We start from the raw sequence: 22,113 nt of genomic DNA on the forward strand, positions 1-22,113 counted from the left end.
ACGGCGACGGCGACGAACGCGACGACGAGCGGCCTCGGGCCGGCCGCGGCGAGCGACGCGGCGCCGTGCGCCGCGAGGAGCCACGGCGCCGTGACGACGAAGCACTTGCCGAGCACGTGGCCGCCGCGCCAGTAGGACGTCGCGAAGCCGACGAGGAACGCCGCGTGGCCCAGGTTCTGCGTCGCGAGGCAGTCCAAGTACAGCAGGTCGGCGACGTCGCCCTCCGTGGTCAGACTGATGGCCACGCTCGTCGCGACCATCATCGCCGACACCGCGGCCGTGCCTATCACGTAGATTGGCACCGAGTCCGCCATCGCAAGCCACCCCTGATCAGGTGCGCCCATCGGCCTGACACAAATGCTTCACAGCGTCAAGTTTACCTCAAGCAAGGCTCAAGCAGGCCTTCAAGCAGCTTACGCCTCCGCACCGGCCGACGCCGCGGTCGTCGCCGCGAGGTCCGACGGCCGGCCGGCCTCGCTCAGGTTCTCCGGCGCGTCCAGGGACAGGCTCTGGCGGAGGACGTCGGCGGCGTCGACCGTCGGCAGCGACAGCGCGGAGTCGACGGCGGCGGGCATGTCGCGCGTGCGGCCGAAGATCTGGACGGCGCAGACGATGAGCAGCGCCGCCGCCGTGAGGTCGCCGCTGTAGGACGTCGGGCGGCTCGGGTCGGCGATGGACCCGAGCGAGAGCCCGACGTTGCCGAAGGCCGACGTGAGCTCGAAGACGATGTAGAAGAGCGCGCCGGACCCTGCGCGGAAATCACATATTCAACCCGACTTCAACGTGCGCGTAATTGAACGGATCGGACCAGGCTCTTTTACGGTGCTTCGAGAGCTCGACGAGAGCCATCGATTCGTCCAACAATCAGCCGAATCGACTTCGATGTGACCGAGCTAGAGAGTTCTGAAGTTCCCCCCCAAAGGAGCGGTTGAGTTCCACGCAGGCCCGAGCCGCCCATCGCGGCCTCGCCCGACGCGGCCGTGCGGCCGCCGTCGCCCTCGTAGCGCATGATCGCCGCGATGAGGAACCAGGCGAGGAACAAAAAGGCCGCGTCGCGCACGAAGCCCGTCGACGTCGCGACCGCGCGCGCGAAGGCGCGGACGTGGAACCGCAGGGCCGCCGCGCGGAGCGCGACGCGCGCACGCCAGGGCGGCGCCGCGTCCGGGTAGCGCACCATGAGGAGCTCGCGCGTGTCGATCATGGCGTCGTCGAGCGACGACGCCTTGGACGCGGCGCGGCCGGGCGCGCGCGCGTCGCCGGCGTGCAGCGGCGACGCGCCGCTCGGCCCGAGCGACAGGCGGCGCCCCGCGGCGTAGCGCCGCCGCGCCTCCGCCGACGGCCGCGGCGGCGCGTCCGGCGCCCCCGCGAGGGACGCGCGCCGCGGCGCCTCGTCGGACGGCCGCGCGCGCGCGACGCGCACGGACTGCCGCAAAGCCACCACGAAGGGCACGGGCGCGAGGTACATCATGAGCAGCTGGAGCATGAGCGCCGACGCCCGCAGGCCGGACAGCGCCACGGCCGTCATGCCCGCGTGGCGCGTGTTGACGGCCTGGAAGGCCGCGATGTTGTACCTCGTCCACCAGCTCTCGCCGCGGAAGCCGTCGTCGCGGTAGCAGATCGACAGCAGGACCGCGACCTGCACGAGGAACATGGCGACCTGCGCGGCGACGAGGAGCCAGTTCTGCTGCGAGCTGAAGAGGCAGGGCGTCAGGCGCCGGCCGTGGAGCAGGAGGTAGCGGAAGTAGACCTTGCGGTTCGACGTCCGCGGCGCCGCCGCGGAGAGGCCGACGATGATCCAGCGCACGCAGGGCGGGTAGAGCACGTTGCCGTGGAGCACGAGGCCCATGACGAGATAGAGCAGCGCCGGGTGCCGCGCGAAGCCCATGAAGCCGTCGCGCTGCAGGCTGAAGCCCACGTTGTTGAACGCGGACCTGTGTGCAAATCAACCACTGGAACGCCCTGTCCAGCAAAAACTTCAAACCTCTCTAGCTCGATCAAATCGAATCGATTCGGCTGATTTTTTGACGAATCGATTGCTCTCGTCGAGCTCTCGAAGCACAGCCGAAGAGTCTGGTCCGAACCGTTCGATTACGCGCACATTGAAGTCGGATTGAATATTTGATTTCCACACAGACGCCGACAGCGTGTGGAACGCGGCCCAGGGCAGCGGCGCCGCGGCGACGTCCGCCGTGGCCGCGCGCCGCGCCGACGGCACGCGGGCGACGTAGGCGGCGATGAGGCCGCCGTAGACGAGGTAGCAGGCCGCGTGGTAGGCCAGGATGACGCGCTGCAAGATTAATAGCGCCTTGTACTCGACGAGCCACTCGGGGACGCGCTTGTAGTTCCGCAGGTCGAAGGTCACGGCCTCGTGCTGGCACCAGCGCCGCTTTCGCCCCCGCAGGGAGGCCGTCGGCGACGTGTCGCCGCGGTCGAGCTTGAGGTGCGGGAGCGCGGCCCGCAGCGCGCGGAGCCGGAGCACGATGGGCAGCAGCGACAGGATCGTCGCGGCGCCGAGCTGCATGAAGGCGCCCATGAGCACGAGGCTCGCGCTCCGGAGCGCCGTCACGTCGACGGTGGCGAGGCCCGTCGCCGTGACGCAGTTGAGCGCGACGAAGCAGCAGTCGAGCCACGACGCGCCCGTCCGCCCGCCGCGCTCGACCAGATGGATGGCGCTCCCGCCGACGACGGCGACGACGAGGATCCAGGCGACGACGACCGACGCGTAGGGCATCTGCTGCACCTCCGACACGCCGCCGGCGGAGCTCGTCAGGAACTCGCCCCCGACCGAGAGCGAGGACCGCCGGCACGGCTCCTCGGGGCCCGCGGCGAAGCTCACGCGCTTCGACCCGGGCAGCTCCGGCAGCTCCACGTCCGACGAGTCGCGCACGCGCGCCTCGCCGGCGTCCTCCGCCATGCTCTCGAGTGGCTCTTTACCGACGCACACGAGACGCAGGGCAGCCTCGCTGCTCGATTGATGCATCGTCGACTTTGATCCTGCTCGTGCCAGCCCAGCCACATCATGATGGCCTGCGCATCCTTGCGCATCGCGCTGCTCGCCGCTGCGGCGACGGCCTTCACCGCGCCGCGCGGCAGCGCGCTGCGAAGCCATCGCAGAGCTGCGCCGCTGCGCGCCGCGCCGCTGGACGCTGACGTGCTCGCGCAGCTGCCGCACGCCTCGACGCTCGTCGTCGGCGACCTGTCGTCCATCAACGCCTTCCAGAAGGACCACACCTTCCTCGAGGGCATCATCGTGTCCATCGTCATCAGCCTCGTCGTCAAGGAGATCCGGCGGCGCATCGAGAAGCCCATCATGGACGAGGTCGGCCGACGCGTCGCGTCGCAGATGAAGCCGGAGCCCGCGGCGATCACGACGTCGTCCTGGGCGAAGCTCGTCGGCTGCGTCGTCCTCGACCTGCTCGGCGACACGAGCGAGCTCATCCCCTTCCTCGGCGAGTTCACGGACATCGCGTACGCGCCCGTCGAGGCGAGCGTGCTCAAGGCGCTCTTCCAGTCGAACACGATCGCGGCCTTCGGCTTCGTCGAGGAGATCCTGCCCTTCACGGACGTCATCCCGACCTTCACGCTGAGCTGGTGCCTCGCGACGCTCTGGCCGACGACGCCCCTCGCGAAGCGGCTCCTCCCGGAGGCCGCGGCCGCGAACACGATCGTCCCGTCGTCGAAGTAGCGGCGGGCCGTAACGCGTGATCCGTGGAGTTTTTATATGCCGCGGCGCGCGCCTACTCCTTGTCGTCGTCGATCTGGCCCTCGATGGTCTGGAGCGGCGGCGTCTCGCCCGGCAGCGTGCCCGGCGTGTTGATCATCTTCCCCGTCTCGTAGTCGTACTCGCCGTTGGGGAAGTAGTCGCGGTACCAGGGCATGGTCGCCTGCTCCTTGCAGCGCGCCTTGAGCGCCGCGAGCCGCTCCTCGTTGAGGTCCGCCTGGTCCTGCTCGAGCTTCTTGGCGCGCGCGAGGCGGAGCCGGGCCTCGGGGCCGCCGAGCGGGTCGCCCTCCTCGCCCTCGAGCGCGAGGCCGGCGACGAAGGGGGGCAGGCGGTAGTACCAGGAGTAGTAGGTCGGCCCCTGGGTCTTGTTGTCGACGACGCCGCCGTCGCCGCGGTAGACCTTGACCGGGTGGATGTCGATGCCCTCGCCCCAGAACCGCTCCTCCTCCGTGTCGGGCGTGTTGTAGCAGACGTAGCCCAGCGCCTGGAGCATGTAGTGCACCTCCTTGATGTCCTCCTTGTGGCTCAGGTGCACCTCCGACAGGCCCGTGAACATGGCGATGGACTCGGGCTCGTTGTGCACCTCGCCGTACCGCAGGCGGATCAGCGGCGGCGTCGGCGCCTTCGCCGCGTCCTCGCCGAGCTTGAAGCCGAAGTCCTCCGTCGTCAGGCAGAGCTTGGCCTCGTCGCAGGTGTAGGACCCGAAGCGGCCCACGCGGGGCTTCGTCACGAGGCCGAAGCGCTTGCCCCACTGCGGGTAGCACCGCTTCGTCGCGTTCGCGTAGTCCTTCATCTTGACGACGCCGCGGACCTGGAGCCCGCCCTTGCGCCGGCCCTGCTCGTCGAGCACGTCGACGCCGCCGGCGGTCTTGGACGTGTCGACGATCTCCCAGTCGGGCACGGGGATGCCCTCGGCGTCGTACGCGATGCCGAGCGGGCCGTCGCCCTCCTTCTTCAGGTTGCCCTCGTGGTCGTAGATGGTCATCTTGTCCGGGGCCTTGGGGATGCGGAAGAGGGGCGGGATGTCGATCTGGGACACGACCTGGCCCTTCATGGGGCCGCCCTTGAGCTTCCTCCCGCCCTTGTCCGCGCCGTACTCGTAGTAGGGCTTGCCGTCGACCTCGACCTCGGTCATGGTCTCGTTGAACTCCTTGTGCCAGTTCTCGAGCGTGTCCAGCGGGTCCTCCTCGCCGTAGGGGTTCGTCTGGTCGTAGAACTGGAGCTTCGTCGACGGGAACTTGGCCTTCTTCGCCTTCTCGGCCTTGAGCTCGGGCTCCCACTTCTCGCGCCAGTCCATCTGGGCGTACTGGGACCGGAAGACGACCTTCTCCGTCGCGCTGGCGTGCGTCTTCTCGGCCTTGGCCTCCTCCTCGGCCTTCTCCTTCTGGAACTTGGCGAGGTCGACGCCGCACGCGAACTTGCCGTTCATCTGCCCGTGGAAGATGGCCTTCGTCTTCGGCACCGTGCCGGGCGCCTCGCCCTTGACCCAGGACGACCCGTCGAAGTACATGCCCTTGGGGTCCTGCGGCGGGCGCGCGCGATTCGTTTCTCGCGGTGTTTGGGCGGCGGCGCCGCGCGTCGAACGCAAAGCGCGTTTGGGGTGGGCGCGACGCGCGCGCGTCGCGACGGCGGACGCCGGGCAGCGGACCTGGCACTCGGCGTTCGCCAGCTTCTCATCGAGGACGCGCGCCACGTTCGACGCCATGGTTGCGATCGTGCGGCGGCAGCGACGTCGCAATCAATGCAGCCCTTCCGATTTTAGTGTGACGATTTCCGTGGTGTTGACGGCACGTTTGCCCCAATCACGGTCGCGTTGGCCTCCCGCGTCCGGTCCACCGCCGCGGACAGCTCGCCCGCGACTGAGAAAAATTTAGTCGTCCTCGAGGTCCCGCAGGAGGTCGTCGAAGGTCGGCCGGTCGTCCGGGTCCTCCGCGAGCATGCGCGCTCTCAGCGCGTCGACCCGGTCCGCGGCGTCGCGGTCGCGCGCGACGTCGACGATGAGCGGGAAGAGCCAGGACCGCGCCGCGAGGTCGTAGACGTGGACGCGCCAGTCGAAGGGCGCGCACGCGGCCGGGTCGCCCGCGCACGCGCCGATTTCCGGCGCGCCGCGCGACCCCTCCTCGCAGTCCTCGCGGCAGTGGTGGTACGCGTAGGTGCGCTTCGCGCAGTAGTGGGCCGCGCTCGCCGCGCCGTGGCCGCCGCAGGGCCAGGGCAGGCCCGGCTCGAGGTCGAGGTGGTCCGGCTTCGGGTCCGCGGAGCCCGGCACGTGGATCTTCGACGGGTGGCCCGCCAGGAAGTGGCGCCGCGCGAAGGTCGCGACGGCGCCCGTGTTCGGCGCCGGCCCGTCGACGAGGGTTAGGCGGCCGAGGCCGTCGAGCGCGAACTGCGCGGGCTTGAAGTCCGTGAGCACGAAGCCGCCGCGTTCCGCGAAGGACCGGAAGCAGCGGAGCCAGGCCCGCGCGAGGTCCAGGGGCGCGTCGCGCGCGCGGCCCGCGTACGCCGGCGAGAGGAGCAGCGGCGAGTGCTTGTGGTGCGCGTGGTCGACGTAGCCGGTGCCCTGGCCGATCGTCGCGCCGTCGTGCGACGTGACCCAGACGACGCTGTGCGCCGTCGTCCACCCGCCGTGGAGCGTCGGGACCCCCGGCTCGCCTCGGAGGTACTCGAGGTAGAGCAGCTCGAAGTAGGCGATATCGCTCGCGCGCTTGCCGAACGCGAACTCGTGCGTGTTGTGATGGCTCTTGACGACGACCTTCGCGCCGCCGTCGGCGAGCCGCGAAGAGTTGACAGACTTCTGACCGTTCGCCGAGAGCGTCTCGACATGGGCGTCGTCGACGTCCGACGGGCCCCGCACGCGCCAGTGCTTCGGCGCGCCCTCGGCGCCCGCGAGCCATTGGTCGATGAGTTTGAGGCGGCCGAGGGGGGTGGTTGTTGCGCCGGCGGTGAGGAGGCATGCGACGAGTCGTAATCGGGCGAAATAGCGAGGCATTCCGGCGCCTACGGCACGGTCCAAGACGCTCGGACGCCCTGTGCCTCGCCGCCTTGCCTTGCCGCCCTGCCTCCGCAGGCCGCTAGCGCTATGTCTCTCTACGCCTGCGAATCGCTAAAAAAAATCCACAAAGCTCTCGCAGTCAATCGATTGGGACGCCGCCAAGAGCTGTTACAGCCAAACGAAAGACCACGATGAAAATGCTAAGCGAGCGAACGCCAGGCGAGCTGTTCGACGACCCGGTACGCCTGAAACGCCTTTGGGAGCCAGAGGACTGTTGGAAATGCGGGGCGAAGATCGGCGAGCTCCACGCGCCCGGCTGCTCGTTTGATTTCTGTCGTCGCTCCGGCATTCAAAATTTCGGGGAGCGCCCGTGCTTCTGCGACATGGGAAGCCAGTATCAGTGTCGGCTTAGGTGCCTACGTGGGCGCCTACGAAGCCTACGGACCTATGACCTACGCACCCACGCAGGCCAGTACAATTACCTCACCGGTGAGCGGATCAATGCCAAGAAGACGAACGCCGGACGCATCGACCCCCCCGGGACTCTCGCGAAACCTCACGACGGCCGCGACGATGGGGGGGAAATTTGTCAGTTTGACGTGCCCTGGGACGGCTACGCGCCGATGACGAACGGTCTCAAGGCCCTGGGCATCGTCATCGTGCGTCGAGTCGCCACCGACCCGGAGACGGGCCGGAACTGCGTCGTCAACGAATTCACGGACGATTGGACCGCGCCCGGCGCGATGGCGGACTCGATGTCGGAAATCATGCTCCGGGATACGGGCGGTTTCATCTGGAACTCCCACCTCCTCCGCTTCACCTGGTCCGAGAAGATCACGTCGCTGGAGAACAGCTCGCGCGCGCTCGCGCGGCTCGCGCTCCTGTCCGCCAAGGACCGCGGCGCGCCGCGCGAGGACGCGCCCAAGGCCATGCACGTCGTGCACCGCCTCGCCGCGTCCGGCCACGCGACGACCATCAGCTCCGTGCTCGCGTTCTTCAAGGGCGAGGAGAAGCCGTGGTTCTACGGCGGCATGGACAAGATCTTCGAGGCGTCGCGCGCGGCGGAGGGGCGCACGGAGTCCGACGACTTCGACGAGCAGTCGGACGAGACCGACGAAGACGAGCGCGCCGTGCCCGCGCGCGCGGACCTCCGCGGCATGAAGATCAAGGAGCTCAAGGCCCTCGTCGAGCGCGGCGGCCTGAGCCACGCGGATTGCCTCGACAAGGACGCCCTCGTCGAGCGCGCGGCGGCGGCCGTCGCGCGCCTCGGCGGCGCGGGAGAAGCGTCGGATGAGTCCGAGGAGCTGTCGGTCGACTAGTCTTCACGCGTGGACGCCGACCCCTCCGGAAAATCAGGGCTCCCTCTTCTTAAACCTTAGTCGGTCGACTACTAAGTAGGCGCGCCCGTAGTTTGGTGTTCGGTCTTCGCGCGAACACCGACTCCTATGGCCTACTTCTACCGCGCGGATTCGTATCTAGGATTCGTATCTAGACAGGACTCGGAAGAACGGCAACCCCAGGAGTTCGACCTGCAAAAGAATCGAGTCCGGTATTTGCGCGCGAATATCGTACGCGGCTCGTGACGGCAGCCTGGCGGACACGCAAATCTGTGTGCTTCCGCAAGCTCTTTATCTTCGCGCCTGCCTTCGAGTAGATGGTGCGATTGGTCTCGTCGTCGTCATTTAACACGATGCGCAGTAGTGTCAGAAGCAATCTCACAAGATGGTCTGCGCTTCGGCCGGAGGGGTCATACACCTCATCTGAGAGCAGCTCACAGAGTGGAACGACGCAGCCCGCGTCGACGAGGACCTCGATCTGCTGGATCGAGCAACGCTGCGCTATGGCATGAAGGGCCCAGACGACTTCCTCTTGAATTTCAACTTCGGTCGCACTCAGGAGCTGGACGAGCGGTGGGATGAAATTCGCGTCGATGATGTCTTGGACGTTGACAGATTCGCTGGCCGCGACGTGCCCGAGGACGCGACACGCTTCCCCGCGCGCGTCCGTCTCACAGTCGGTGAGAAATGGGAGCAGGTCCGATAGCACGTGTAAGTCGAGGATTACCCGCAGTTGGGCTACGCTTCCGCTAGCGACGCCGGCCACCGCAGCTAGCACGTTGGTTCGAACATCCGGCGACGGGTGCCCCATGAGCTCCACCAAGCGACGGCAGTAGTCTGTTTCCGCTTCCATGAGAGCGTGGACCCTGGCTTCGACGACTTCGCGTTCACCCGTAGCCAGATTCCCCAGGGCACCGCACGCATCGATCAGCACCTCCTCGTTGGGCGAGCAGTGGATGAGTCGAGTGAGAAGCGGGAGCGCGGGCCGTATACTGTCAAACACGTCATCAGGCAGGGTTGACTCACAGAGGCTATTCAGCGTCGCCGTCACCTCTCCCAACATGTCCGAGTCGTCCTCGTCGAGCATATTAAAAAGGGTCGCCAACACGCCCTCGCGAAACACGCGTTCTCGGCTCGTCGGGCCGTCCTCAGCGATGCTGCCGAGAGCCCAGATAAGCAGCCTGCGCCGCTCAAATTCGACACTTTCGGGATCGTCGGGCGTTTCGGCGGCCGACGAAATCAGCCGGCAAAATATGGGTATAGCGCCCGCCTCAACAACAACGTCCGGATGCCCCGCCTCCGCGATCTCGCCGAGCACGTTTATGGCCGCGAACTGGAGTCCAATGGAATCGGAATCGCGCTCGGTGCCATTCAGGAACTCGACGAAGCGCGGCACCACTCCCGCCGTTTTGACCACCGCCCCAATCGGTGCATTCTCGACGTCCGTCAGAGATTTGAGGCGATTGGCGGCGCGGAGTCGATCTCCCGAATCTGTCGAGAACAATCCCGCGACGAGCGTCTCCCGTTCCTCTCTGAGTCGCGTGGCGATCGCCTTGGACGCGAAGATCAGGGCGCCTCGGTCAGGGTCAGAGGAGAAATGCAAAACGCTGAGGACCAACCCGTCGGGGAGTTGCTCGAGGCCTTTGCGACGGACAAGCTTTCCCCGCCGCTGATCTTGTGGTGTCGCGATCATCTCCCCGCCACGTTTAGTCCGCTGGTCTGTAGCCACTCGTCTCGGCGCGCACGCCCCGCGTCCCGCGTCACCTCGCGCGACTCCGCCCCCTGCCTAGGCGTTCTCGCCTTTTGGGCTTGTGGCACGAGCCGCCCACGGACAAAAGATTCGAACCTCACGACGAGGTGGGTGGGTGGGTCCGGAGGCCTGATTTGGAAAATCTACAGTGTACTGATGGGTACTTGTAACGCACGCGCGCGCGCGCGGTCATGACCCGCAGTGCCGCGGCTGACGGTCGCGCGGCGCCTCGGCGACGTGTCTTCACGCCGCTATCGTCGTCTCTGGGCAAGCGCCGCTTCTCGCCGCGGCGAGTCGAGCGGCGCGGGTGCCCGTTCTCATCGCAAAGCGGAGATTGGACCGCGCAGCTCCGCGACACGAGAGAGCGCGCGCGCGGAATCGCGCGCGCGTTGTGGCGATTTTGCGAGCGGCAACTTGAAGGCAACTAACGAAAAGGAGGTCCCTGATTGGCCAGGAGGTGGGTGGGTGGGTGCCGGGCCCGCGAGCGAGGAACCCGACGTAAGGTACCGCGGCTTTTATCCCGGGCGGCTCTTGCTTGTGGCAGTAATTTTTATCAAGATGGACGCATCGGAGGACGGCCACCCCGTGCCAAGCCTCCCAAGCACGTTACCCCGCCGCCGACGCCGCCCGCAGCAGCTCGGGCCGGACGTCGCCCGGCGCGACGATGGACGCGCGCAGCGGCAGCGCGCCTTCGATGCGCGGCTCGAGCGCGCCGAGCCTCGCGCGGACGCCCGGCGGCAGCACGAATGCGGCCTTGGCGACCTCCGGCGAGTAGTAGGCGCAGGCGCCCGGCGGCGCGGCCCAGCGCGTGTCCTCGACGACGTCGCCCCAGCGCCGCGCGCAGAGGAGGGCGGAGTAGTGGCCGGACCTGAAGCAGGGCTGGAACCAGCAAAAGGGCCGGACCTTGTCGAAGGCGTCGCAGACGGCCGCGGCGTTGCGCCGCGCGTGGTCCAGCGGGTAGGGCGCGAGCGACGTGAAGTTGCGGACGAAGACGCCGTCGTTGGTCAGCGCGTCGCGTCCGAGCTCGTTGAAGCGCCGCGTGTAGAGCGGGTGGCTCGCGGTCGTCGCCTCGCCGTCGTCCTGGTCCGTGGCGTCGACGATGATGACGTCGAAGCGCCGCGCCCCGGCCGCTTCGAGCCAGCGGCATCCGTCGCCGACGACGACCTCGAGGCGGCCGTCGCCTCGCACGGCTTTCGGGCCGAGCGTCGCGAACCAGCGGTCGCAGATCGCGCCGACCTGCGCATCGATGTCGACGACGGTGACGCTCGAAACGCGATCGTGGCGCAGCAGCTCGCGCGCGCAGCCGAGGTCGCCGCCGCCGACGACGAGCGCGTCGAGCTCGGCGTCCGGCGCGCGCGACGCCGCGGCCGCGACGGCGACGTGGGCCAGCATCTCGTGGTAGTGCGCCTCGTCGGCCTCGCTCAACTGCGCATCGCCGTCGATGACGAGCAGGTTGCCCACGTCAGAAGTCGCGTAGACCTCCAAGGTTTGGAATTCCGTGACCACTCGCTCCCGCAGCGCCGTGACGGCGTACTTGAGCCGGAACTGGGCGACGGCGGCGTCGTCCGCGCCGCTGTGCGTCGCGAAGGCGCGCCGCGCGCCGCCGCCGCGGAACCACGAGGAGAGCATCTCGCGCGCGCTAGCGGCGCATCGAATGGGCTGCTCATGCAGGTTCAACAGCGTCTTGAAATTGCATCTTTCCCGACGTCGATTTCCCGACGTCGTGAGTGTCATCCCTCGACGATCGAGCGCGTCCGCGTTCCTGACGCGCGGTCCGGCCCGTCGCGCGGCACCGCTTCCACGCGACCTTCAGAAACCGCACCAACCCCATGGCGCTCGCCGCGCGGCGCCTCGCGCGCCGGCGGAGCTTCGCGCAGCACCGCGACATCTCGACGCTCATCCTCCTGCGCCACGGCACGAGCGAGTGGAACGGCGCGGAGGCGCGCTTCTCCGGCTGGTGCGACATCCCGCTGACGGTGCGCGGCCGCGTCGAGGCCGTCGCCGCGGGCCAGCTGCTGCGCGCGCGGGGCTTCCCCGCGCGGCGCATCGACGTCGCGTTCGCGTCGGAGCTCCAAAGGGCGCACGAGACCTGCGAGCTCGCGCTCGCGTCCATGGCGGGCCACTGCCAGCACACCTGGTCCACGGACCGGATCCAGCGCGACCGGCGCCTGAACGAGCGCCACTACGGCGCGCTGCAGGGCCACTTCAAGGACGACCCGGACTTGGTCGCGGGCTTCGGCATCCCGAAGCTCCGGGAGTGGAAGCGGTCCATGCACGGCACGCCGCCGGCGTTGGACGAGCGCCACGCCCACTACCAGCCGCCGCCGGCGCCCCTGACGGAGTCGCTCGCGGACGTCCGCGTGGAAATCTCGAGCTCGGTCACATCGAAGTCGATGCGGCTGATTTTTGGACGAATCGATCGCTCTCGTCGAGTTCTCGAAGCGCAGCCGAAGAGTCTGGTCCAAACCGTTCGATTACGCGCACATTGAAGTCGGGTTGAAGATTTGAGTTCCACACAGGCGGACTGCCAGCGTCGCGTCCTCGACTGCTTCGAGGACCTCGTGAAACCGGCGCTCTTCGAGAGCGCGAACCGGGCCGTGCTGCTCGTGGCGCACAGCAACACGCTGCGCGCGCTGATGGCGGCCATCGACGAGGTGCCCGACGACGACGTGCCGGCGCTCCACGTGCCCAACTCCGTGCCCATCCTCTACCGCTTCGACGTCGACCGACGCGCGCCCGTCTCCGTGAAGCTCTGCAAGGGTAGCGGCACCCAGTCGCACGCGCGCTGGATGCTGACGCCGGAGAACCACGCCCAGGTCCACGACGCCCTCGAGTCGGGCGGCCTCCTCACGCGCGCGTTCTTCGAATCCGTCGACGTGAAGCGGAACGGCGCGGTCAGCGTGCGCGAGCTCGACCTGTCGCTCACGGCCTACCTCAAGGAGGCGGAGCTGGGCAACAACCGCATCGACTGCGCCGTCACGGCCGTCGCGAAGAAGATCGTCCGCGAGGCGCGCGCGCGCGACTCGACGATCACGCTCCGCGACTTCGAGCGGGAGGTCGCCGCGGCGGCCGCGGCGCTCCCGAAGCGCGACGACCAGGTCGAGGCCGAGGACTTCGCCTGGCAGTCGAACTGGGACTAATGCATGCTTTGTTGCCGTGCCTGCCGTGGTCGGGGAGTCGGCAACGCGGAGCGCGCGGCAACACGACCCGCGCCGACATTTGCCTCCACCGACGCAATGCATATGGTCTATTTTCGCCGCTGCGGAGCCGTGACGCAAGCTTGCACTGGAGCCGTGACGCAAGCGTAGCACGCAGCGGAGAGCAGCCGCACGTTGAGCACAATGGCCTGGCGCCGCGGCACGCAGAACCAGCAGGCCGGCGCGATCCGCAAGGGCCATATCAAGGAGTTCCTCGTGCCGTCGTCGGCGAAGCTCGCGGCGGCGGACGAGAGCGGCCCCCTCGACGTCGTCGCCGCGGAAATGCTGCTCGGCGCCGACTGCCTCGACAGCGCCTGCGCCTACGTGTCCCCGGACGTGTCCCGACTGCCCGCGGCGTTCCGCGCCGCTTTGGAGCGCGACGGCGATTTCCACGTGCACGCGCACGAGCACCCGGCGGTCGTGCAGCGCGTCGCGGTCCGCGGCGGCGTGCCGCCCGGCGCCATCGCGCTGAGCGAGGTGCAGCGGCTGAACAACCGCGTCTGCGTCCACGACGACCCGACGTGGACGCTCTATCGAGGGAAGCACGAGACGCTCGACGCGCGCGAGGCGGCCATGGGCGCGACGGCCGTCGCCAGGGCCGTGCCGGACCTCGACGCGGCGGCGATCATCTTCGAGGTGCGCCTGCGCTTCGACCGGCCCGGCGGCGCGGCCGCGGACCACGGCGTTTTGCGGCGCGCGCTCACGGCGCACTGCTTCGGGTGCCTCGTGACGGCGCCCGAGCTCTTCGTGCTGCCCGGCGTCGAGGCCGACGACGGGTCCTCGGTGGAGCTCGTCGCGCGCGTCGTCGAGGTGCGCTGCGAGCGCGACGACGACGACGACGGCGACGACGACGGCGACGGCGGCGGCGACGAGGACGACTACCGCGGCCGCTTCGCGACGGCGACGGCCGTCTACGCCGTCGCCGACGGCAACGCGCCCGCGAGTACGCGCGTCGAGATCCTGCGGCCCGCGGCCGTCCCGCCGGCGAGGAACCCGACGGACTACGTCGACGTCGTCTGCGCCGAGGACGACGAGGTCTTCCCCGTGCGCCGCGCGCTCCTGCGGCCGTGCCTCGCGCTCACCAGGGCGGCGCAGGCCGGCCGCGGCAAGTACGACGCCGTGCAGGACTCCGTCTCCGTGCCGCTGGACTGCTGCACCTTCGACCGCGTTTTGCTCTATCTCCAGCACGAGCGGCGCCGCGAGCCCTTCGCGTTCGACCCGACGCTCGCGCCCGAGCTGCTCCGGGCCGCGGAGGCGCTCAAGATCCGGGGCCTCGAGGACGCGGCGAACAAGGTCCTGGGCTCCTTCGACGAGCGCGTGCGGAAGGCGCCCATCCGCCTCGCGGAGGTCGACGCGCGGAACGCCAAGGGCGGCGAGACGGACCCGCGCGGCGAGACGTGGCTCGTGCTCGACGGCATGGTGCTCGACATCACGCGCTGGCTCGGCGAGCACCCGGGGGGCAACACGATCATCCCCCAGCAGGCGCTCGGCTGCGACTGCGCCGTCATGTTCGAGATCTACCACGTGTCCCGTCAGTCCTTCGCGTACCTCCGCGAGTTCTACGTCGGCGAGCTCCACCGCGACGACGCGCCGGACGTGCCGCCGCCGGCGACGCTCCCGCCGGGCGCGGCGACCGCGGCGTCGCCCGCGTTCCTCGCGGAGCTCCGGCGGCACACCGCGTGGCGCCTCAAGGACGCGGACCTCGTCTACCCGACCTGGAAGTCGTTCTAACCCACGTTTTAGGACTCCGCGGGCGCGCTCCCCTCGGCGGGCTCCGCGGCCTCGGCCGCGGCGTGGACGGCCCGGAGCTCGTCCCAGAGCGCCTGGCGCGCGGCGCCGTCGGTCGCGCCCCGGAGCATGGCGCTCACCTCGCGGTCGCCGTTCATGAACCAGAGCTTGACGACGTGCGTGTCCCCCTCGGGCAGCGGCATCGCGTGCTTGTCGCCGACCCAGACGGGCGGGCCCGCGTCGAGGAGCCGCTTCATCTCCGCCTTGCAGTCGCTCTTCTGGATGCGCTCCATGTACTGCGCGTACTGGTTGCTCTCGCCGCTGTGCATGCTCTCGACGGTCTCCGCGGCGAAGAGGCAGGGCTTCCAGGCCAGCGAGGGGAAGGTCTGGTACTCGACGTAGTTCGTGTGGTCGATGTCCTCCATCATGGCCAGGCACTCCATGCCCGGCGGCGGCGTCCCGTGGACGCTCGTCGACATCTCCGCCATGAGTCGGGGTGAGTGGGGAGCTGGTGGGACGCGGCGAGGTTGGGCACACGACCAGCGGCGACGCTCTCCGAGGAGCGGTTCAAGGAGCAGTAAATGTGCACTCGCGCGGTCCGCGCGTGACATGCTACAGTGGAGTGAATTATACTAGACGCGGGTGAATTCGTGTGCGGCGCTCGGGCCATTCTCACCCACCCCGCGGGCTGCGCTCCTCGATGGGCGCGTTGCGTCCGCGGGCTGCGCTCCTCGATGGGCGCTTCGCGGGCTGCGCTCCTCGGCTGGGCGCTTTGGGGTCCTACTTGTCCTGGGGCGTGACGCGGCTCGCGGGCGAGGCCGGCTTGTCCGGCTTGTCCGGCTTGTCCGGCGAGTCGAGCGCGTCGATGAGGACCTCGAAGGGCTTGTCCTCGGCGGCCGGCACCGGCACGAGCCAGCCGAGCTTCTTCGCCTTCAAGACGAGGTACTCGATGTCGAGCTCGAGCGCGGACTCGAGCGCGAAGGTCCGGCTGAGCCCCCGCGACTTCGTGAGGTAGGCCGCGTAGCGGTAGCGGAGCGTCGTCGCCTTGTGGTAGCGGTGCACCTCCGCGCGGTCCAGCGTGCCGTCGCCGTTGACGTCGATCTTCTCGAACGCGTCGCGGAGGCCCTCGACGGTCTCCATGTCGACGTTGCCCTGGCGGATGAGCTCGAGGATGACGAACTCGCCGAAGTCGAGCACGTGGTCCGACGCGATGAGGTCCTTGACGTTGTCGAAGTCGTCCTTTGTGAGCGGCACCTGCTTGATGGGCTTCGCCTCGAGGATGTAGCCGAGGACGAGGTTCGCCCCGGACCCGACGGCGACGCCGAAGATGGGGATGCCGAAGACGCAGAAGATGGACACGAACCAGGCCACGGAGTCGTCCATGTCGCCGTCGCCGAGCGTGTTCGGCGCCTGCAGCCCCGCCGTCGACATCGCCGCGACGGAGAAGTAGACGCTCCGCACGAAGGTCCACTTCTGCGACACCATGCCGAAGATCGTGCCGAAGCCGACCCAGACCCAGAGCGCGAAGAACGCCGTCGCCGTCGAGTTGAGGTACTTGCCGATGACGGCCGACCTGGGCAGCAAAAGAGAGATTCAACGTCGCTTCAACGTGAGTGTTCCGCGCGCGAGCGTTCCGGAAAAAGCATCCACGCTTCGAGACCGTTCCGAGAGATGATCGCTCGTCCAAAAGTCAGCCAAAACGAGTGGAAAACGGCCGAGATCGGAGCCTTTGAAGTTGGGAATGTCGCGCTCTTTTGCTGCCCTGCGGCCGACCAGACGCCGAAGCACCGGTCCCAGACGTCCGCGTCGCCGTCGCCGTCGAGGTCCAGCTTCTGCTTGCCCGTGAAGACGCCGATGAGGCTCAGGGACTGGGACTTGGCCGTCTCCTCCAGCGTCTCCAGGTGGTCGAACCACGACTGCACGTAGAACGACAGCACCGCCGACGCGACCGTCGCGCCGAGCAGGATCATGGCCACGGAGAAGAGGCGGCTCAGGTCGTTCTCCTCCGTGAGCGCGCCGAAGCCGATGGAGAAGCCCGCGTTCACGGCGTAGTAGCAGCTCTGGGGCACGGGCCAGCCGTTGAGGACGCTGTAGATCGCCGTGCCGACCGCGAGCCAGACGACGACGACGACGCAGATCTTCTTCCCCGTCCCAAAGCCCGCGACGGTGCCGTCCTCGCCGCCGGCCTCGAACTCCACGGGCACGAGGTCGTGGTCGTCGAGGAGGTCGCGCTTCCCCGGCGAGGCCGGCGGCGGGGCCTCCTTGGCGCGGAAGGCCTTCTTCTTGCGGCGCGACTTCTCGCCCTTGAGCTTCACGTGGTAGGGGCTCTCGGAGATGGCCTTGGCGCTCATCGCGCCGGCGGTGAGGCTGCCGAGGCGGCCGCCCCGACGCGCAAGATCTGGCTGATGGCAGCCCCAAAATTTGTTTGGGAAACATCGACGCTTGAAGCTAGCTTGCTACAAATTGCCCTACGCGCTCAAGGCGGCCTCCAGTAGGCCGCGCCCTCGACGCCCGCGGCGCCCGGCGGCGTCTCGTCCGCCGCGGGCCAGACCCAGTGCTCGTTCGCGGCCGCCGCGAAGAAGGGGCGCGCCATCCAGCGGGACCCCTTGATGCCGAAGAGGACCTGGAGGCCGCCGCCGACGTAGATGGCGACCGCGCCGCGCTCGAGGACGTGGTGCGCGAGGGGGAGGCCGTAGCTGCCGCAGCCCAGGAGCGCGACGTCGACGGGCCCCGCGGCGTCGATGGCCGCCTTCGTCGCGGCGAGGGACTCGGACCAGGACCCGTGCGGCGGCGGCGCGTCCGCGAGGGACACGGGCGCCCGCACGACGACGAGGTCCAGGGCCGGGAGCACGTCGCCGTCGGCCCAGAGCGAGCGGCCCCCCGCGTGCGCCGCGTACTGCGCGCGGATCGTCGCGGCGAAGGGGTGGACGACGAGGACGCGCCGCCCGCGGAGCGCCGCGGACCAGGGCCGCGCGAAGTAGAAGGGCTCGAGCGCGCGGTTGCCGACGCGCGTCGCCCGCGGCGCCAGGGCCGCGAGCACCTCGCGCTCCGCGTCGGTCCCGAAGACGGCCGCGAGGCCGCCCTGGGTTTGAGTGGCGTTGATCGCCGCCGCGTAGGCCGCCGCGAAGGCCGCGGCCTCGCGCCGCGTCGCCGGGTAGACGCCCGCGTTGCCGCGGAGCGCCCCGAGGTCCGACGAGAAGTTCGCGCGCGCGCCGCGCGCGTACTCGAGCGCGACGCCGAGCTCCGCGCCCAGCGCCAGCCGCGACACGAGGAAGGGCCCGCGGCGGCCCGCGAAGCGGTCCGCGAGCCGCGCCCGGATGAGGTCGTTGCCGGCGGCGGCGTCCAGCGGCGGGCCGCCCACCGTGCCGACGCGGTGGCGCGCGGCGCTCCAGTCCGCCGCGATGGCGCACGCTGCGGACGCCGCGCAGCGCAGCAGCAGCGTCATCTCCTACGCGCCGCGCCGGTCATCGTCTCGAGGAGCGGCTCCATTATTAGCAGCTCCTGCAATGTTGATTCAATAATCTCAACTTGAACAAAATAGTGGCCCTGAAGCAAACGATGGCCACCTTCGACGAGAGCGTCTGGTGCGACGTGCCGCTGGTCGCGGACGACGAGACGAACGTCTGGGGCCAGGCGGAGAGCACGCTGGCGACTGCGGCGCAGCTGCGCGCCGGTCCCGAGATGGACAGCGCCAAGGTCGCCGTGCTCGGCCGGGGCACGGCCGTGCGGCTCCTGCAGCGCTGCGTCGGCGCCACGGGCGCCCTGCGCGTGCGCGTCCGCGACGCGAACGACGTCACGGGCTGGCTGACCTCCAAGATGCTCGCGCCGCCGGCGCCGCTCGCGACCGCAGCGCTCGTCGCGCGCGCGCGCGCCGAGTTTGTGCCCGGCGTCACCGCCGAGGGCGTGAGCTTCCTGCGGACGCGCGTCGGCGCCGTCGGCGTGCCCGACGCGGAGACGCCCGTGCTCGTCGTGCTCCACGGCACGTCCTACAACGCGGGCGTCTGGATCCCGACCTTCAAGCGGCTCCACGAGGTCTGGGCGTCGGAAAACCTGAGCTTCGAGGCGTGGATCGTCGAGTGGGCGGGCCACGGGCGGTCGCGGGCCGTCGCCTGCCCGGACATCGACGTCGACCGCTACGAGCTGACGCGCGAGGGCCCTTTCGACGTCCAAAGCGTCCTCGGCCACGGCGACGCGGCGCGCGCGGTGAAGGCGGGCCGGCCCGTCTTCGCGGTCGCGCACAGCGTCGGCGCCCAGATCTGCTGCCACGCGGAGCTCAAGGCGCCGGACAGCGTCCTGTGGCCGTGACGACTTTCGAGAGATTTCGGCAGGGAAAACGATGAAAAATCGTTACCGTCATGCTTGGTAGGCGCCGGGCACCTTCGGGGGCATCGTCGTCATCGAGCCCATCCTGTTCCCGCCCCTCGACAAGCCGCCGAGCGGCGCGGCGGACGCGTCGGGGTTGATCAAGGGCACGCTCGTGAAGAAGAAGCACTTCGACGTCCCGTCCGAGGACGGCGTCGTCGACTACCTGACCAAGACGGCCATGGGCAAGCAGTGGGAGGGCGAGGCCGTCCGGAGCTTCGTCGCGCACGGCGTCGCGCCCGCGGCCGGCGGCGGCTTCGACCTCCGCTGCGACCCCGCCGTCGAGGCGGCCATCTACGTCAACAGCGGCCGCAGCGCGGGCAGGGCCTACGAGCGGCTCCAGGACATCGACTGCCCCTGCTTCACGTGCATCGGCCACGACAGCGCCATGAACGGCAACGGGTCCTCGCAGGCGCACCGCGACAACGGCAAGCTGGTCGCGTCCCGGTTCAAGCGGGGCCTCGTCGGCGAGCTCGCCGGCCTCGACGCCGAGGCGACGACCTACCTGGGCAACTGCGTCGTGCTCAAGAAGTGCGACCACTACGTGCCCATGGAGAACAGCGCCTGGTGCGCGTCGTTCGTCGCCGCGGCGCTCGCCAAGTACCGCGGGCCCGACTACGCCGGCCTGACCTACTGGAAAAAATAAACAACAGGGGGCGCGTCACACGTCCTCGCCCATGATGTCGCCGCAGGCGAGGGCCGTCGGGCTGAGCCAGCCGCCGTCGTCCGGGGGCGGCGGCGCGGGCGCGGGCGCCTCCTTGCTCTCCTTCCGCGGGCTGTGCGCCCGCCGGGCGTGCGAGGGCGAGGGCGACGCGGCCGACCCGTGGGCCGACCGCGCCTTCCGGCCGGCGTCGTCGATCTTCGCGGTCACGGCCTCGACGTCGTGGCGGAGGTCTTCGAGCCGCGCGAGGACCTCGACGTGTTCGGGCGACGCGAAGGCCACGTGGCTCTCGCGGCGGTGCTTCCCGCCGGCCTCCGGCGCGTGGCGCCGCGCGGCGACGAGGCGCGCGAGGGCCTCGGCGCAGTAGCCCAATAGCCCCGCGCCCACGGCGACCGCGGCGATGACGAAGTAGCCGACCATGTCCCTCAGCGTGTACTGCTGGTCGTTCGCGTCGTCGTCCTGGGCGCCGCAGCCCGCCGCGAGCAGCGGGTCGCTGGGGAAGTAGCGGTCCGTGAGGGCGAGGATCGTGTTGTCCGCCGTGAGCGCGCCGAGCACGTAGGACGCGGCCGCGCGGAGCGGGTCGTCGTCGTCGCGGCGCATGGGGATGGAGTAGTAGACGGTGCCCTCCTCGGGCCCCACGGGCTCGATGTCGCAACCCGTGGGCTCGCCGCCCTGGAGCTGGTCGTTGATGATGACGTTGCGCGCGTAGTGCGTCCAGGTGACGATGCCGCTGCATTGGCCCTCGCGGAGCGCCCTGAAGAGCTGCGCGTACCTTTCCAGCGACGGGTCGTACCCGTCGAGGTCCCGGAGCGACACGCCGCGGATGTTCGGGTGCTCCTTCTCGAGGAACCACTCCGTGGACCCGCCGTAGTAGCACGGCGACAGGCCGAGCTCGGAGAAGGACGAGATGCGCTCGATGGGCTGCGCCGCGATGAACTCGACCGTCAGGAACGTCGTTAAGTTCGCCGTGTACGCGGACACGACGAGGAGCGTGAAGAAGCTGAAGAAGAGGGCGAAGACCTTGCCCTTGGACGTGCGCGGCTCGAAGCCGCCGGCGCCCGTCATGTTCGACATGGACTGGTAGACGCCCTGGAGCGCGCCCGCCGCGTTCGGCTCGCCCTCCTCGTGGATGACGAAGCCGTAGATGAACCCCGAACAGAGCATGACGCCCGCGAGCAGCCCCCAGACGTTGTTGGAGAAGGGCTGCTTCCAGGACGTCAGGCTCTTGCGGTAGCTCGCGTCGCCGTCGGGCTCGGGCACGAGCGCGAGGGCCGAGAAGCCCGTCTTCAGCGTCGGCACCTCGACGAAGTTCCCCACCTCCAGGATGCCGTCGAGCGTGATGCCCGTCGACGTGACGACGCAGTCGAAGGTCGTCAGGTTCGCCTGGAAGTAGGCCAGCGCGTCGACGTCGCCGTCCGGGAGCGGGGCGCCCGTCATGTTCGCGGAGCACGCGTACCCGGTCGCGCACATGACGTGGAAGGACACGGTCCAGCCGCCCGCGGCGGCGACGGCCTCGAGCAGGTCGACGTTGAAGCCCGTGACCTTGCCCGTGACGTCGACGGCGTCGGCCTCCGTCTCCGTGGGCGTCGCGTAGGCCGCCGCCTCCTCGTCGGCGTCGTCGAAGTAGAAGAAGGCGTTGGACTTGCCCTCGCGGTGCAGGCAGCGCATGTCGCGGCCCGCGGCGGCATCCACGGCCTCCTGGGTCGGCAGCCAGGTCGCCGACGCGCCGAGGACCAGCAGCCCGACCAGGAAGCACCACACATGTCCCGAACCAGCTGCATCTTCGAGGGTGTTACCGGCAGCTTTGGCCGCGCGCGAGAGCCTTCGCGCCACGCTCTCTCAAATATGGAGGGCCGGAGCCGCGACGAGCAGTGGCTGCTCGACGTCGTCACGCGCTGCGGCATCTCGGCGGCCCGCGCGAGCGACGTCGCGCTGCAGGGCGCCCAGATGCTGCGGCGCCTCAACATCAAGGTGCCCGTGGGCCTCTTCAAGAAGGGCGAGTGCTGCCGGCGCGCCGTCGCGCTCGAGCTCGCGAGCCGCGAGGCCGGCGGCGCGAGCCTGCGGCGCGACGCGCTCGTGACGGCCTGCAGCGCGTCGAGCCGCCAGTACGAGGCCGTGCTGCGCCACGCGGAGAACGCGCTGGGACTGGTGGGACCGGCGGAGCGGCCCGCGACCGTCGAGGCGCTCGCGCGGGGCCTCTTCGGCGAGAAGCAGAACACGGCGGCCCTCGCCGCCGACGCGCGGCGCTTCCTCTCGCTCCTGGCGCCGCCCCACGACGCCGCGGCGCTCGCGGCCGCCGTCGGCGCGGCGGCCGCGCGGCGCGGCGCCGACTGCGACCCGCGGCGGCTCCGCGCCGTCGCGGGCTGCG

General features: G+C 69.4%; 10 protein-coding genes across 10 annotated transcripts in view; 4 read left to right on the plus strand and 6 right to left on the minus strand.

The window, feature by feature from the left end:
- The window catches only part of AURANDRAFT_65827 (hypothetical protein), a gene marked incomplete at both ends in the record, with an annotated part of 4,365 nt that extends 1,451 nt beyond the window's left edge, over positions 1-2,914 (minus strand). The window contains 4 exons of the mRNA XM_009040933.1: positions 3-283; positions 428-748; positions 940-1,931; positions 2,136-2,914. Coding sequence (XP_009039181.1) covers positions 3-283; positions 428-748; positions 940-1,931; positions 2,136-2,914 — 2,373 coding nt within the window. The remainder of the gene's footprint in view (positions 1-2; positions 284-427; positions 749-939; positions 1,932-2,135) is intronic.
- A 429-nt stretch (positions 2,915-3,343) lies between these two features.
- On the plus strand, positions 3,344-3,685 carry AURANDRAFT_29551 (hypothetical protein; the record flags this gene model as incomplete). The annotated part of the gene is made up of 1 exon (XM_009040836.1): positions 3,344-3,685. The coding sequence occupies one exon, from the start codon at positions 3,344-3,346 to the stop codon at positions 3,683-3,685; it is 342 nt and encodes a 113-aa protein (XP_009039084.1).
- Positions 3,686-3,737: 52 nt separating this feature from the next.
- AURANDRAFT_65828 (hypothetical protein) lies at positions 3,738-5,231 on the minus strand (the record flags this gene model as incomplete). The annotated part of the gene is made up of 1 exon (XM_009040932.1): positions 3,738-5,231. The coding sequence occupies one exon, from the start codon at positions 5,229-5,231 to the stop codon at positions 3,738-3,740; it is 1,494 nt and encodes a 497-aa protein (XP_009039180.1).
- Positions 5,232-5,591: 360 nt separating this feature from the next.
- On the minus strand, positions 5,592-6,707 carry AURANDRAFT_65829 (hypothetical protein; the record flags this gene model as incomplete). Its single annotated transcript, XM_009040931.1, has 1 exon — positions 5,592-6,707. One exon carries the CDS (start codon positions 6,705-6,707, stop codon positions 5,592-5,594), a length of 1,116 nt encoding a protein of 371 aa, XP_009039179.1.
- Positions 6,708-7,333: 626 nt separating this feature from the next.
- AURANDRAFT_65830 (hypothetical protein) lies at positions 7,334-8,029 on the plus strand (the record flags this gene model as incomplete). Its single annotated transcript, XM_009040837.1, has 1 exon — positions 7,334-8,029. One exon carries the CDS (start codon positions 7,334-7,336, stop codon positions 8,027-8,029), a length of 696 nt encoding a protein of 231 aa, XP_009039085.1.
- Positions 8,030-8,474: 445 nt separating this feature from the next.
- On the minus strand, positions 8,475-9,563 carry AURANDRAFT_1713 (hypothetical protein; the record flags this gene model as incomplete). The annotated part of the gene is made up of 1 exon (XM_009040790.1): positions 8,475-9,563. A coding segment is annotated over one exon (1,089 nt), but the record flags the coding sequence as incomplete, so codon positions are not given.
- Positions 9,564-10,403: 840 nt separating this feature from the next.
- On the minus strand, positions 10,404-11,426 carry AURANDRAFT_65831 (hypothetical protein; the record flags this gene model as incomplete). The annotated part of the gene is made up of 1 exon (XM_009040930.1): positions 10,404-11,426. One exon carries the CDS (start codon positions 11,424-11,426, stop codon positions 10,404-10,406), a length of 1,023 nt encoding a protein of 340 aa, XP_009039178.1.
- Positions 11,427-11,544: 118 nt separating this feature from the next.
- On the plus strand, positions 11,545-14,725 carry AURANDRAFT_72042 (hypothetical protein; the record flags this gene model as incomplete). The annotated part of the gene is made up of 3 exons (XM_009040838.1): positions 11,545-12,145; positions 12,317-12,895; positions 13,163-14,725. The coding sequence occupies 3 exons, from the start codon at positions 11,627-11,629 to the stop codon at positions 14,723-14,725; spliced, it is 2,661 nt and encodes an 886-aa protein (XP_009039086.1).
- A 2,473-nt stretch (positions 14,726-17,198) lies between these two features.
- On the minus strand, positions 17,199-18,167 carry AURANDRAFT_65833 (hypothetical protein; the record flags this gene model as incomplete). Its single annotated transcript, XM_009040929.1, has 1 exon — positions 17,199-18,167. One exon carries the CDS (start codon positions 18,165-18,167, stop codon positions 17,199-17,201), a length of 969 nt encoding a protein of 322 aa, XP_009039177.1.
- A 236-nt stretch (positions 18,168-18,403) lies between these two features.
- Positions 18,404-22,113, plus strand: part of AURANDRAFT_65834 (hypothetical protein) — a gene marked incomplete at both ends in the record, with an annotated part of 5,126 nt that continues 1,416 nt past the window's right edge. The window contains 4 exons of the mRNA XM_009040839.1: positions 18,404-19,012; positions 19,089-19,684; positions 20,925-20,975; positions 21,548-22,100. Coding sequence (XP_009039087.1) covers positions 18,404-19,012; positions 19,089-19,684; positions 20,925-20,975; positions 21,548-22,100 — 1,809 coding nt within the window. The remainder of the gene's footprint in view (positions 19,013-19,088; positions 19,685-20,924; positions 20,976-21,547; positions 22,101-22,113) is intronic.

The sequence above is a fragment of the Aureococcus anophagefferens genome (assembly GCF_000186865.1).
Source record: "Aureococcus anophagefferens unplaced genomic scaffold AURANscaffold_17, whole genome shotgun sequence".
NCBI classification, from domain to species: domain Eukaryota; class Pelagophyceae; order Pelagomonadales; family Pelagomonadaceae; genus Aureococcus; species Aureococcus anophagefferens.